Source organism: Planococcus citri, chromosome 3 (genome assembly GCF_950023065.1).
Source record: "Planococcus citri chromosome 3, ihPlaCitr1.1, whole genome shotgun sequence".
NCBI classification, from domain to species: Eukaryota; Metazoa; Arthropoda; class Insecta; order Hemiptera; family Pseudococcidae; genus Planococcus; species Planococcus citri.
In genome coordinates, this window is record NC_088679.1 from 78527227 (window position 1) to 78540792 (window position 13566).

Sequence of the window (13566 nt, forward strand, 5' to 3'; positions counted from 1 at the left end):
TGAATTCCTAATCTTAGATTAAGGCAATAAACAGTATCACATCGCATATCGTGACATATTTCTAAACAAAACAAAACAAAACGAGAAAAAAAAAAGACAAAAGGCATTTCTCCTCACAAATTTGATTTTTTATCATTCGATAATTTGACACAATACCATACCACATATGTGACATGCGAGATGAAAAATCTACCCAAAACGAGATGTAAAAAAAAGGCTCGAAAACGCAACCAGCAAAAACACGATGATACTCGTAATATCGATACTACGTAGGAGATGCACACCACATATCTGGCCATAGGAATAAGATATGGTGAACGGGGGTGAAGGGGATTGATTTGTTCATCTTTTCGTACATGTACTCGTATCTCCGAGTACAGATACACAGATAGTCATATTGACAGAAGAGAACGAAGACGATTCGCGAAAAGACACTATACTATATAACTATAACATCATAACGAAAATGTTGTTAACTCGTAATAACTGGACGATGGTGAATTGTAAATCGGATTCGTCATCGTTTTGTATTTTAGGAGCTGGCGTATACGTAACGTATACGCATTCCTTTGGGGTCAATTGCCATAATAATAAAGTGCTTGTAAAGCCGTATTGCTTTTTGCCACACACTCGTCTCGGAAACGAGACCATTTCGCGATATCTCTTCCTTTCTCTTTCTGTCTTTCTCTCTTTTGTCAAAACAACGGTCACGCATTTGCGAGAGATTTGCTGCGCGCATTTTCATTTTCACGACCAAGGCGACGACGACGACGGCGGCGAGGTGACACCAAACACGACACTGTGTATGTCTTATATGTGCCATATATACCTATGTCAGTCTCACGGTACTTATACGTAGGTAGGTACATAGAGGCCTCAAGTACACATTTTTCTCCCAAGATATGTACCTCTACCTCTATAGCTACTAACATATTATAGGTACCTAGTGTCTAGTATATCAAAAATAAACGATGAAGTTGGCCCACCCTCCTAATTTTTACTCGTTTACCGAGCCTCCAGCGTGATATATTTATTTCCTTCTACTCGTACTTACGATAATATAAATTTGGGGTGGAAGCAATGACACACTTATCCAAAAACAGCACGTTTAAAAAGTCCGAATCAGCGTAGCGTATAATTTCTCGAAACGAGTAGGTACTTCGAGTACCCTATGTTCAAAATTGATTCAATTTTTAGTCCAATAAACCAGCTGAGCCCTTGAAATTGTATTTTTTTGAAAATTCAAACGAAAATCTAAAGAGCATTATATGAGGAGGTATTTAGAAAACAAGAAATTTCGATGACCAAACAAACGCATCAATAAAATTTTCATCGAAAAAGCGACCCCCTCCCCTACCCCTTCAATAACACGTTCACGTAACGTATTTTGTAATAGTCACAGGATTGGAAAAATAACTTACCCATACTGGTGAGAGCTTAATTTGTATTCTATATGATGAAAATTTGGTACTCACCTAAAACAAAGAAAAAAAAATATCTGATTAGTAGACATACTTGGTTAAAATTATCTTACACTAAAACACAAATAAGATCTGTCTTCTATAAGTTAACAGAGATTACTTTTTCTATTCAAACTGAATGGTCTATCCAGATGAATTATTCCTCAAAAACTTCTTTATCAACCCCCCCCCCCCACCACCTCACAACAAGAAAGCAGTTTCACTTCGAGAATTATTTTTGCTTACAAATTGAAAATTATTATACTCGAAGTATCAAGATCTTGAAACAAACTTCGGAGAGGGGGAGGGGGGTTTAATGATTCAAAAATTTTGAAAATTATTTTGGACATTTTAGCTTAGACATCATATACCGGGAGTTCTTCGATCCAGAAACAAAAAAAATATCATGTGTAAAGGTTACCTCGCAGAATTATTACCTCACAACGTCCATTTGAGGGAAATAATGCACCACACTAAAATTTCGCAGATGATTCACCAAAAATTAATTAAATGAATCGATTAGTTCGTGAACGAGTCACTCGTACAAATCAATTTGTTCGCGGATGATTCCCCAAAAATTATTTAAACAAATTGATTCTTTCGCGAATGATTCGCCAAAAATTAATCAAATCGTTCGCGAATGATTCGTCAAAAATTAATTAAATGAATCGATTCGTTCGCGAACGAGTCACTCGTACAAATCAATTCGCTCGCGGATGATTCGCCAAAAATTAATCAATTCGTTCGCGAATGATTCGTCAAAAATTAACTTAATGAATCGATTCGTTCGCGAACGAGTCACTCATACGAGTCAATTCGTTTGAGAATGATTTACCAAAAATTGATTAAATGAATAGATTCGTTTGCGAATGATTCGTCAAAAATTAATTGAATGAATCGATTCGTTCGCGAACGAGTCACTCATACGAGTCATAATCCTGCAATGCTCCGGAGTAATTCAATGAATGGTTTCGATAATTTTCATACGAGAAATCGGTTTGAAAAATTAGGTTATTATATCGAAAAAAAAATTATTCGAGTCATCATTCACTTTTAATAAAGTTTTACAAGCAGGGAATTTTCCCTAATCACTCAATTTTTTCAACGATCCGCAAATGAAAAATTTTAATACAAAATTTCATCATTATTTTTCGAACATGTAGACATTTTCACATTTGCGATAAAATTTTAAAAAAATTGGTAAATAACTGAAATTTCGATCGAAAATCAAAGACCATCTTCGTGGAGAAAATTTCATTAATTTAAAAAAAAAATAAACATAAACACGAATAAATATCCGATTCAATCCCCCACCCCCATTCCCTTTTTCTACAAGGATTAAGATGAGAACTACACATAAACACAGCTAACTCGAGTGCGTAAATTGAAAGGGCATGCTCCCTTTGACATGAGAAGGAGAACTCGTGCTGTCGTGCTCTGCATATTGCCCTACATCCCTTATTCATATACAGTGAAAATTATAAATCGAGTAATTAAAGATTAAATGTACGGTTTATTCGCACCAATCGTAATTTCACAAATAAAAGGGAGACTCGCTGACCTGACCAAGCAGTAAATATACATTAAAATAATACACGTCGAGCTGGAAAAAAACCACCATCAGTCCGCAGCAGCTTAAAGCACGACCCCGTCAAAAACTACAGTAGCTTGAAAATCGAGAAGGAAAATTTTCGCAGGGATTGGCACGAAAACGACGACGACGATGCGGATGCGGCTAATTCATTCTTCTGGTTCAGTGTGCGAATCTGAATCGTCGTATCCGCAGAGGAAAGTTATAGGCACAGAGATAGGCAGGAAAATGAGGGATCGCATCTGTATCATCATCGTCAAGATTACAAGGTAAAATGTATCGCGAAAGGGGTTGATTTTACATAATTGTTACAAATGAACCCTTCGCGCTGATTATTATAAATAGCGGCGGAGGGATGGGGATGAAATTCCATTTGTAATTTTAGCAGCGGCAGCTACAGCAACGGTAGCGCGAATTAAACACCGTATTATGGTTAATCATCGAACCGGTTAACGCGATTAATCGTTTCGTATTTAAATTTCGTTCGCGTTGATAAAATGGCGTACAGTACACCGTATGAACCCTCCTCTATTTATGCTTACTCGATATTTTTCCTTCTATTTCTTTGCAGTCGTAGTACATATGATCCCCCCTTCTGTATATGATTTTTTTAGCCGCTGGTTGTTGCTGTTGTTGTTGTACATTAAGTAAACTGGTATATCATACAGACGGTTTATGAACAATAAGCGTATAGGTAAAAAGTACCTATACTGGGTATCGCATACCCTATTTTGAAAGCTAGAAAGACGAGGGAGTAGGAAAGGGGCAGGGTTTACTATAGGTGAACTTTTCCCCTATCCCTAGCCCACAGCTCACCTGTTCTTGGCATTCAATTTGCATGGTACTGTAGATCTGGATGTCATATACAAATGTGTGTGTAAGAAGATATTTGTACTTATAATGTCTGCGAGTGTGAGTCAGTGTTGTTGGGGTGTAAAAAGCGTAATGCTGATCTTAATCGTATAGTTAGGTTTGTTTGTAATAAAACGTGTAAAATTAACGTTAACAAATTATTACATTTCCGCTTTTAGTACGCATTATAAGCCAAGGCATACCTTGTGCACAGCGAGTTGCTTGCGAGCTATTGCGGAAATACGAGTACCTACTCATTGCGCTGGTTCTCGTTGCGAGTTTTTTATTTCATTATTTTTTGTTTAACAATTAACCACATATCTCGTGCCTATCTTATACATAAGCCAACCGAATACGTGCCATATATTTTTTATTCCATTTGAACGCGTATTTCTGCTGATAATTTTATACTGATAATTTTTTTTTTTTTATTGTTTTTACCCGAATTGTATGTGTTACAGGTTTAACTAATTTAACTTCTGAAATCATTTCAATCGTTTTAAATTATTTTTTAATTTCCATTTTCCGGGCAAAATATCGTGATAGGAAATTGAACGCTTGCGGGTTCAATTAATCAAATTCCAGCCTAAGTAAACGTTGGATAATCATTGATGGAAGCACGGACCGCGACTATACAAGTTATCGAAGTTGCATATTCGAACGAACGCAGGAAACTTCAAATACTTTCGCGTGCGTTGAAGCATTTTCGGTAGTTTCCTTCAAATTTTCGAAACTTGAACAGTGTCCTCGAAAATTTGACAAACATCGCACACCGTTGCATCAATTTCTTGACATTTTGAACATGCTAATAAAGGCCCCTTTGATGATGAAGTGCAATGAATGGGTTTGGATCGAAAAAATAAGCCAATGTTGAAACCCTGAAATCGACGCTTGGAAATTTTGTCAAATTTTCATCAAAACAGAGGAGTGTTGAAATTGAAATAACGAACAATTTTTTTCCAATTCTTCCCCTCCTCTTCCTTCTCTAAAAAGATTAAGGACTAGTTCATCAAAAAAATATTCTACATTCTTGAGGGAGGGAAAATAAATCTCAATATTTTCAAAAAATCATCACTCGAATATCGGCAAGTTTTTTTTTTTTTTTTTGGGTGTTTATAATTGCAAGATTATTACACCCGTAAGGGGGGGGGTTAGATTTGGTTTGTGAGGTTGATGTTTTTTATTAGGGAGATGAATTTTTGTATTTCTGAGGGTTCGTCAGGGATAGTAGGTGGGTTTTCTTTTATCTGTAGTGTAAATCTGTTTTGTTTTAGTTGGGGACAGTTGAAAAGTATGTGTTGGATGGATGTGGGTTAGTTTCTGCAAAATTGGCATGAGGGTTTTGGTTCTTTTTGGTATAAGTGGTTATGAGTAATTTTTGTGTGGCCTATTCTTAGTCTGGTAATCAGGATTTCTTCTTTTCTGTTCAGGTGTCCTAGATTTTTCCAGGGGAGGGTAGTTTTTTTATGTTGGAAGAGTTTGTTTGAAGTTTGTTGTGACCAAAAGTTCTGCCAGTCAGGAAATGTGTTGTGAGTGATTAGAGATTTAATGTCATCAGGAGTGAGAGTGGTAAGAGGGGAGGGGGAAGCGGCTGTTTTTGCTAATCTATCAACAGTTTCGTTTCCAGTGATACCTATGTGACTGGGAACATACATGAAGCTAATTGAGTAATCATAATATTGGAGGTTAAAAAGGGACTTATGTATGTCTTGGACAATGGGGTGGTCAGAAAAAATGTTTTGAATGGATAGCAGTGAACTTAGTGAGTCGCTTTGGATTAAGAATTTTTTATTTTCTGATTGAATGGAAATTATATCTATTAGGCAATGTTTTATGGCAGTGAGTTCAGCAGTAAAAATTGAGGCACAGTTGTGAATTTTGAAACTGAGAACTTTGTCATTAATTGAGTAAGCATAACCACTAACCAGTATGAATATTAGAAATTTTTGAACCATCTGTGAAGCATAAGTTATATTCAGTATAGTTTGATAACAGTTCTAAGTAATGACTCTTGATTAATAATATGGGGAGTGATCATGTTTTGGGTTGTTTCTTAAGTAAAATTCCATCTGTATAGGTTTGAGAGACCAAGGGGGATAAGATATTGGTTGATGTATTAGGTTTTTTAGGTAAATTTGTAGGTTGTTCATATTTTTGATAAATTCTGGGATTGGACCTGAAGTATGGAGGAAATGCTGAGAGCTGTAGACATTGAGTGACCTTTGAAGAGGGTGAGATGGATTATTTGCAACAGTTGTTAAGAATTTGTTTGTCGTGAGAATTTTCCTAAAATCAGGAGGAAGCTCTGCAGCTTCACAATAAATACTATCAATTGGAGACGAATAGAGAGCACCTATGCAGATGTGCAAGGAGGAATTTTGAACAGTTTTGAGAATGTTAGTAGTTTTATTTGACAGGTTTGTAAAGCATGGACTTCCATATTCAATTTTACTACGTATCAGAGCTTTGTACAAGTGAAGTAATACTTGGCGTGATGGGTTATACTTTAGATTTTTAACAATTTTTAGTAAATTTAGACGTTTGTTAAGTTAAGCTTTTATGTTGAGAAAATGAGGCGTCCAAGTAAGTTTTTTATCAAAAGTAAGTCCAAGGAATTTGGTAGTTGGTTTAAAAACTAAAGGATGTCCTTTGAATTCAAGGATAGGTTCTGGGTAGGTTTTATCTCTCTTGGTAAAAAGTATACAGTGAGTTTTAGATTCAGAAAATGTTAGTCCATTTGTTTCAGCCCATTTTTCGATACAATTTATAGTTTTTTGGATCATTTCTGAGGCTAGTTTGATGTTATTTGAACGTATTGAAATGTTTATATCATCTGCAAAAATTCTTGAGGAAAGAGGTTGAGGAATAATACTACAGATATCATCAATTAGGAGTATAAATAGTATGGTGCTAAGCACAGAGCCTTGAGGGACTCCATTTTCAATATCAAAAAGTTCAGAGTATGTATTTTCAATTCTGACTCTAAAGGTACGATTTGATAAAAAGTTTTGAATAAAGTAAGCTAAATGCCCTCGAATCCCTATAGAATGTATTTTTTGAAGTATTTTGTATCTCCATGCTTTGTCAAAAGCTTTTTCAAGATCAAAGAAGACTGAGAGTACAAATTCTCTATTTTGAAAGGCAGTATTGATTTCCTGTGTAAGACTAAAAAGATGGTCCAGAGTAGATCTTTTTTCCGAAAGCCACTCTGAAAAGAACTGAGGGAATTTGTAGAGTCAATACACCAAGTAAGACGTTTCATAACCATTTTTTCTAGAATTTTACATGGGACAGAAGTTAAAGAAATAGGCCTGTATTTTCAACATCATCAAGTTCAAATTCTTTTGAAATAACGAGAAGAAATACGAATATCAGCCCCTCCTGAAGGGGATCATACCCACTCCAACGATAAGACTACTATACACAAAAAACAACGTAATTATTTTTTAAAAATAGAACTATCGCGTTCATTATCACCAGGGAAAAAACACAACACCAGGATAAAAAAATAAAATAAAAAAATACAAAATTCTCACGCGTAGCTATTTTTTGGTAGGTATCTACCAAATACCTGACGAAATCAACAGTTCAAAACTTACACAGCTCGTAATATCTATTTGACGTTTATAAATATAGGTAAACTACTCGAATATTACCACCTAGATGTATCCACACGATATGATATACTCGTATAGACAGACAGGCCAAGACCACAGCTATAATATTACTCTAAAGACTAATAATACTTATAAGAACCGAATATTAAAAATTTAACTAGCATATTTTGATAGTAAAATTCTCACGTCGTTTAATATACTACATTGACTAAGTATACGTAGGTAGAGGTACAAATCTCTACCTTCCTATAACAGACTAAAATTACGAGTCTATAGATGTATGTAGGTACTTAATCGTACTATACACATACACTCTACTCTACATACCTACGTAAACGTTACGTCCAATTATAATTTTTATGACGGGCATATTTTTCCAAGGTGGTTTATTTAATTTCTTGTTTTTACCTTTTCCCCCCCACTTTTCAGCACATTTATAATACTTATTGATAGATAGCATTATTATTTTATTTTCTCGCGTTTTTTTTTCTGTCCACATAATAATGTAAATACACCTACCTAAAGCTATACATTTTTTTTTCTAAAAAAACGTTCGACAAGGCGCGGTTTTTTTCCCTCATATATACCTTCCACAAGGCTGCATTATCGTTAAAAATTATCAAACGCCACGAAAAACCTAACCAATAAGTTGGATTCATATTTTATTAGCTACTCTCTCATCGTCGCGATGAGCGCGCGAACATGAATACAAAAATATGTATTTATTTATTAACTCGTTTTTTTTTTTCTAATACTGTTTTATTTTTTTCGAGAAATAGCGTTATGTACGTGTATGTGTGTGTGTGTGTGTGTGTAAGTTGCCGCGCTTTGCCTTATAGCCCCCGACGATCTCTTTCTCCATAATGTAGTATAAGATTGGGAAAACATTAGCGGTTGATAGGAAGCTATAATATGCCGAACACATAGCTGATATAGCTACACATACGTTGGCTTGTGAACGTTTGTTTCTTCTTTTTTAACGGCCGCAGATATTTATCAATTTAATAAACAAATAAGATAAAATAACCAGATATTTATATTAAATCTTACGACATTCTTTTCTTCTTCTCTTCTTTGTGGTGTGTATCGTATGTTCGTCGTCTACGATCTGCACCCCCTGACCCCTGCCCCTGCTACCCACAAAGATGCTCTTTTTTTTTTACCATTTTTCCATACTCACACTCTCACGGTCCTCCTGGTCCATATACCTACTCTAGCGTGTATAATACACCACACAGCACAGCACACACCTCGTCCATCAAAAACTTGCTACAACACACTATACAGAGTACATACAAGATCTACTACCGCAATACCATACCGCCGCAGCTTATATGCTAATAATTTTCACTAATTTTTTCGTCGCTTTTTCTTTCTTCGATACCCCCATAAATACGCGAATCGTACGTATTTTTCCACATATATGTATACCTCTTCCTAGACCTACCATGGCATGGATGGGCATACTACTAGCTATATAGGTAGGTCTCTCTCTCGCACATTTCTTTTCTAGTCGCCGCCTTCGCCTCGTTTATTCTGGCCAGTTTTATTTTATTTGCAAATCGCCGCGTATAAATGCTGGGCGATCTTATAAATATCTCTTTAACTATACCATGATATATCGTTTACTGTTTCAGACAATGATGAATGTACCTACGTATTGAGAGCTGTATTATGCATAACGTACCAATCGTACGTATATGTATAGTTTAGTTTACAGTATGCGCAGATAGTTTAGCCAAAATGTGAAAATATTCTCATGCTCTCAAAAATACGTATACATCCACATCACGTAACCATCGTCGAAATTAATCGAATATCTTCGATGAATAAATTCAAGAAGCTGTCGACCTGCTTTTGAAATGATATTTCTGTACACTAACATAGAGAAAAAGTGAAGAGAGGTGTGTTGGAAAATTGAAGAGAAAGAGAGAGATGTAGGTAAGGGTGCCATTGCACTGAAGTGTTCCATACAGCTTCATAGCCCAAAGTTCTTCTCGAATTACTTCAAAAAAATGTACACATTTTAGCATTCAATTTCAAGTTTACCTCACCACCCCCTCCCCCCAATATATACTTATTTTTGAAAATTTTCATGAAACTAAGTACGATTATGTTGTGATTAATTTTCACTTGGCAGGGTGGGTTGCTTGAATTTCTTTTCGAAATTTGATATACCATAGTAAAAAATAATAACCAAATAACCTCTCAATAAGATTTTTTAAAAATTCCAAATTTCAAGGTCAAAGTTCAACCACGCTCCCTTCTCCCAACAAGAGCCGAAAGTTTGATTTTCGTCCAGGAGATGTCTGGGTCTAGATGCCCACTATTCCGTGATAATATTTTGAAAACTCTCGAACTCGACAAAAATAATTCTGAGCTTCTCTATAAAGACGTGAGGAAGATTTCCTGAACATAAAAAAATTGATCGGCTTTCCTTTGAACTGTTAGAAGAGGAGGAGAAGGGGGTGAAGAATTGACATTTAATTTACATTAAAATTTGAAATTTTTCCAGCATCTCATTGAGGTCATTTGGCCATCATTTTCGGCAAGCCTGCATCAAATCTAAAAAAAAAAATTGAAAAATGACTCCCCTCCCTCCTGCTTAGTCTCACAGAGAATGTTTTTTTCTGGTCATCTTCAATTTTCCAAACCATTTTTTTTTCAATTTTGTAACTGCTTATTTCAAAAATATTATCAACATATAAATTAGAGAAAAAAGACTAGGAGAGAGAGGGAAGGGGGGTCAATTCCTTTAAAAATTCGTTCACAATTAATTTTATCAATTTGAACACCATCGTTTCTGTGGAAGGAGGTATAGGGTGACTTTTGACTTCGAACTACAAAGTTTATCACCCCCCCCCCCAAAGGTTTAATGCATCAATTTCACGAATTTTTAGACAAAAGGGAATCCAGAAATTTCCATTAATTATTCCCCATATTATCTTGTTTGATTTTAAAGAAAAGCAATTCCACGAAATATCAATTTTTCTCGTTATGAAAGGTTGCACAAGCACTTCAAAAATCGACAAAAAAGTTCAACTTTCAAAAGTTTTGTGGAAATCATTTCAAAAAAATCATACGAGTATGTATTTTATTTTCAAAACATACTTAATCGCTTAAAACTCCTTCAGATTTGAAGATAGGCAATTTTTTCAAAAGAACTTTTTTTTATTTGTATCGAAAAACTTTGCCAGAAGGGCACGATAAGAGCTTTCGAATATTTAATGAAATTAATCGAATTTCAGGGGCACGTTACCCCCTCCCATTCTGAGTATAGAATTCATAGGCAACGTTATATTCGCGATTGGTGATAATTAACTTCTGATCATTTCCTCGTGTGAGAGGGAGAGGGGTTAAAAATCCTTAAAAATTCGCAAAATTAGAAGGCAATGTTTTGGCAAAGCACTGCCGTATTCGGACCCCAAAACCCAAGGAATACCTAAAAAGTAGACCTCGAAGAATAATTTTCACCCCACAGGGCAAATTTGAGGTATTTATGCGAATTGGAATCTTTGAAAATAGCGAAGATTCGTCCGGTTTTTGTGACAGTTTTTTCGATTAAAAAATGCAACTTATGGATAATCTGGGGCCACGATGGTAGATTTTGGAGGAGAGGGGAGGGTAAGGGTATGTAAAAAATCAATACTTCATTCATTTTTTTACAATTTTTCTGTCCCATTGACCTTTATAAGTAATTGACGCCTCAATTCTCCATCTCATTTGGTATAACCTTTTTATGCCCTAAAAATGTAGCAAAAAATATGCAGCATTTTAACCCCCATTCCCCGTCTATAACAAGTCTCGCATTCCCCAAATCGAATTAATTCATTAGAATAATTCATAAATCAAAGATCCTTCAATTAGACAACGTATTTTTATGGTTTTAAAAAATTTTGGGCACGCGTAACCTCCCATTCAGTTTTTTACTGCTTGAAAAGTATAGGGTAAAAACACGATGAGATGTTCGAAAACTGAGAAACAACAGATTTTTAAACTTTTGGAGTATTCAACTCCCCCTCTCCCACCTCCATTTTCAAAACCCTCGCATTCCGAACTCGAATAAAGTATCAATATTCTTCAATTTTCCATGTCGAAAAATCTTCAGCAATCAGAAGAATTTGCTCTCAAAATGAGCCTCGTGTGAGGACAATATCTATTACTCTCCCTCGTACAAATTTTAAAGTTTTTGAATCACAAAATCTCATTTTTCAAAGTCAACATGAACTGATCCTTAAATGAAAAAAACACACACACATAAAACCCTCCAATTTTTGAGAAAAAAAATTGAAACCAAACCGGCACCACAATGTCTGTGGGTGGAGGGGGGGGGGAGTCTTATCTTATTATCATGTTCTTTCTTCCTTCGTGTATCTAGGTACTTTATTCACGAAATTCCCTGACTTGAGACACAATTATGTCAATTTTTGAGAATTTAATTTCATAAAAATATACCATTCTAAATATCAAACACACGTCTCAAAACTTTCGATCAAAATATACACCTAATTGCAACATAATATTGTTGTTTATAAGACAAACTCGTCAACTTGCTTATAAATACGCGAGCCTTGCCTCATACAAATGCAACAAATGGACATCTACTTGCCCATTCGTACACACTCGTACCTACGTATAATTTACAAAAGAAATGTACAGGAATAGAAGGAATAGACTGGAGTAAGTGAGTACCTTGTAGTACTACGTTGTTCCTCTATATGTATACCTTGATGGGACTAGGAGCGATGTAAATAATAAAATAGAACCACACTGTCGAGAAATTACCGACCTAATGACATTACTTATACAACACCGAAGTTAATACTCGTGAAATAGTATATAAAATACAAGCACAAAAAAATACGATATATACGACAGTATTACCTCTACCCATCACCGTTGGATGCTAACGAATATGCTTTTAGTTACGCGATGAAGCGAGTAAAAAGGACGTTTTGCACGTTTATAGGCTGCAATTTTTGCGCCACAGTAAACTTCACAACTTTACTACACATACGATATAACTTGGTACACATTACACAACTACACATACAGCACAATGATCGCAGATCGCGTAACGAGTTCGAAAAAATAAATAAATAAATAAAATCACAGCCGCAGAAAAATTATAACGACGCGACTCGACTCGAATGTCGAACTCGAATCCACAATCCACAAATCCAGTATCGTTTATGAGATGTCTGTTTGCAAGAGAATTACGGTGTGGGCGCACTCTCATTTTCTTTTTCTTTTTTTTTTCACACCTTGTCTCGACCAATAGCTACGAATACACTAAAGACGAGTTATCATTGAGAAAACCAGACCATAGAACGTTATTGAGGTAGTCTTTTGTGTATGTTAGAATATAGCGATATCACCGTTGTTAAAAAGTCATCGTTATCTTATCTATTCTATATTAGTCATGTAAGTAATACTTTTGGGTTATGTATTCGAGTTTTAGGCAAAATTGTTTTTTTTCTTTTTTTTTCTGTTGAAGTCATACTGTTTGATAAGCTTCGTGCTATACAAAGTTGTAAGCTAGGAAAAAAGTAAAAATAAATAGAAGAAAAGATAATTATTAGATACAAAATCACGTTCGTCATAATTTCAAATAATTTATGATAAAAATTAAAGAAATATTAGAAAAAAGAGCCTAAACATTGCATCTCTATCAGAATTATCAATTTTCACATTATAATATCTTAATATCGAGATAAAACGAGTTTGCAGATTACGAGTAAGTATATTTCGGGGGAAAAAAAATCGATCTATCAAACAGTATTCTTCACAATTTCGTGTCTCTAATTTTTTTTTTCTTAAAATCTCTTTTTCTAATTTTCCCGAAATTCCGATTGAACGTTATAGTTATGGAAAATCTGAAATCAAGGATTGCACGAAAAAAATGAAAAAAAAAACAAAATGTCAACCTTAAAATTGTGAATAGTTTATCTCTAATTTTTTTTGAAACTTCGACCACGAACCACCCTGTGAATAATTTTGTTGATTTCAAAAAAAAAAAATCTGCAACTGAAGGGTAATTTTGACA

The 13566-nt window shown here is 35.0% G+C and overlaps 1 protein-coding gene across 3 annotated transcripts in view; it reads right to left on the reverse strand.

The window, feature by feature from the left end:
- Nucleotides 1-13566, reverse strand: part of salm (spalt major) — a 124257-nt gene that overhangs the window by 87368 nt on the left and 23323 nt on the right. Inside the window, exon 1 of one of the 3 annotated variants that reach the window (XM_065355574.1) lies at nt 12405-13046. The exons of the other annotated variants lie outside the window; for them this stretch is intronic. Coding sequence (XP_065211646.1) covers nt 12405-12414 — 10 coding nt within the window. The 5' untranslated portion in view covers nt 12415-13046. Of the gene's footprint in view, nt 1-12404; nt 13047-13566 lie in introns of those variants that run through there. 3 annotated transcript variants of the gene reach the window in all.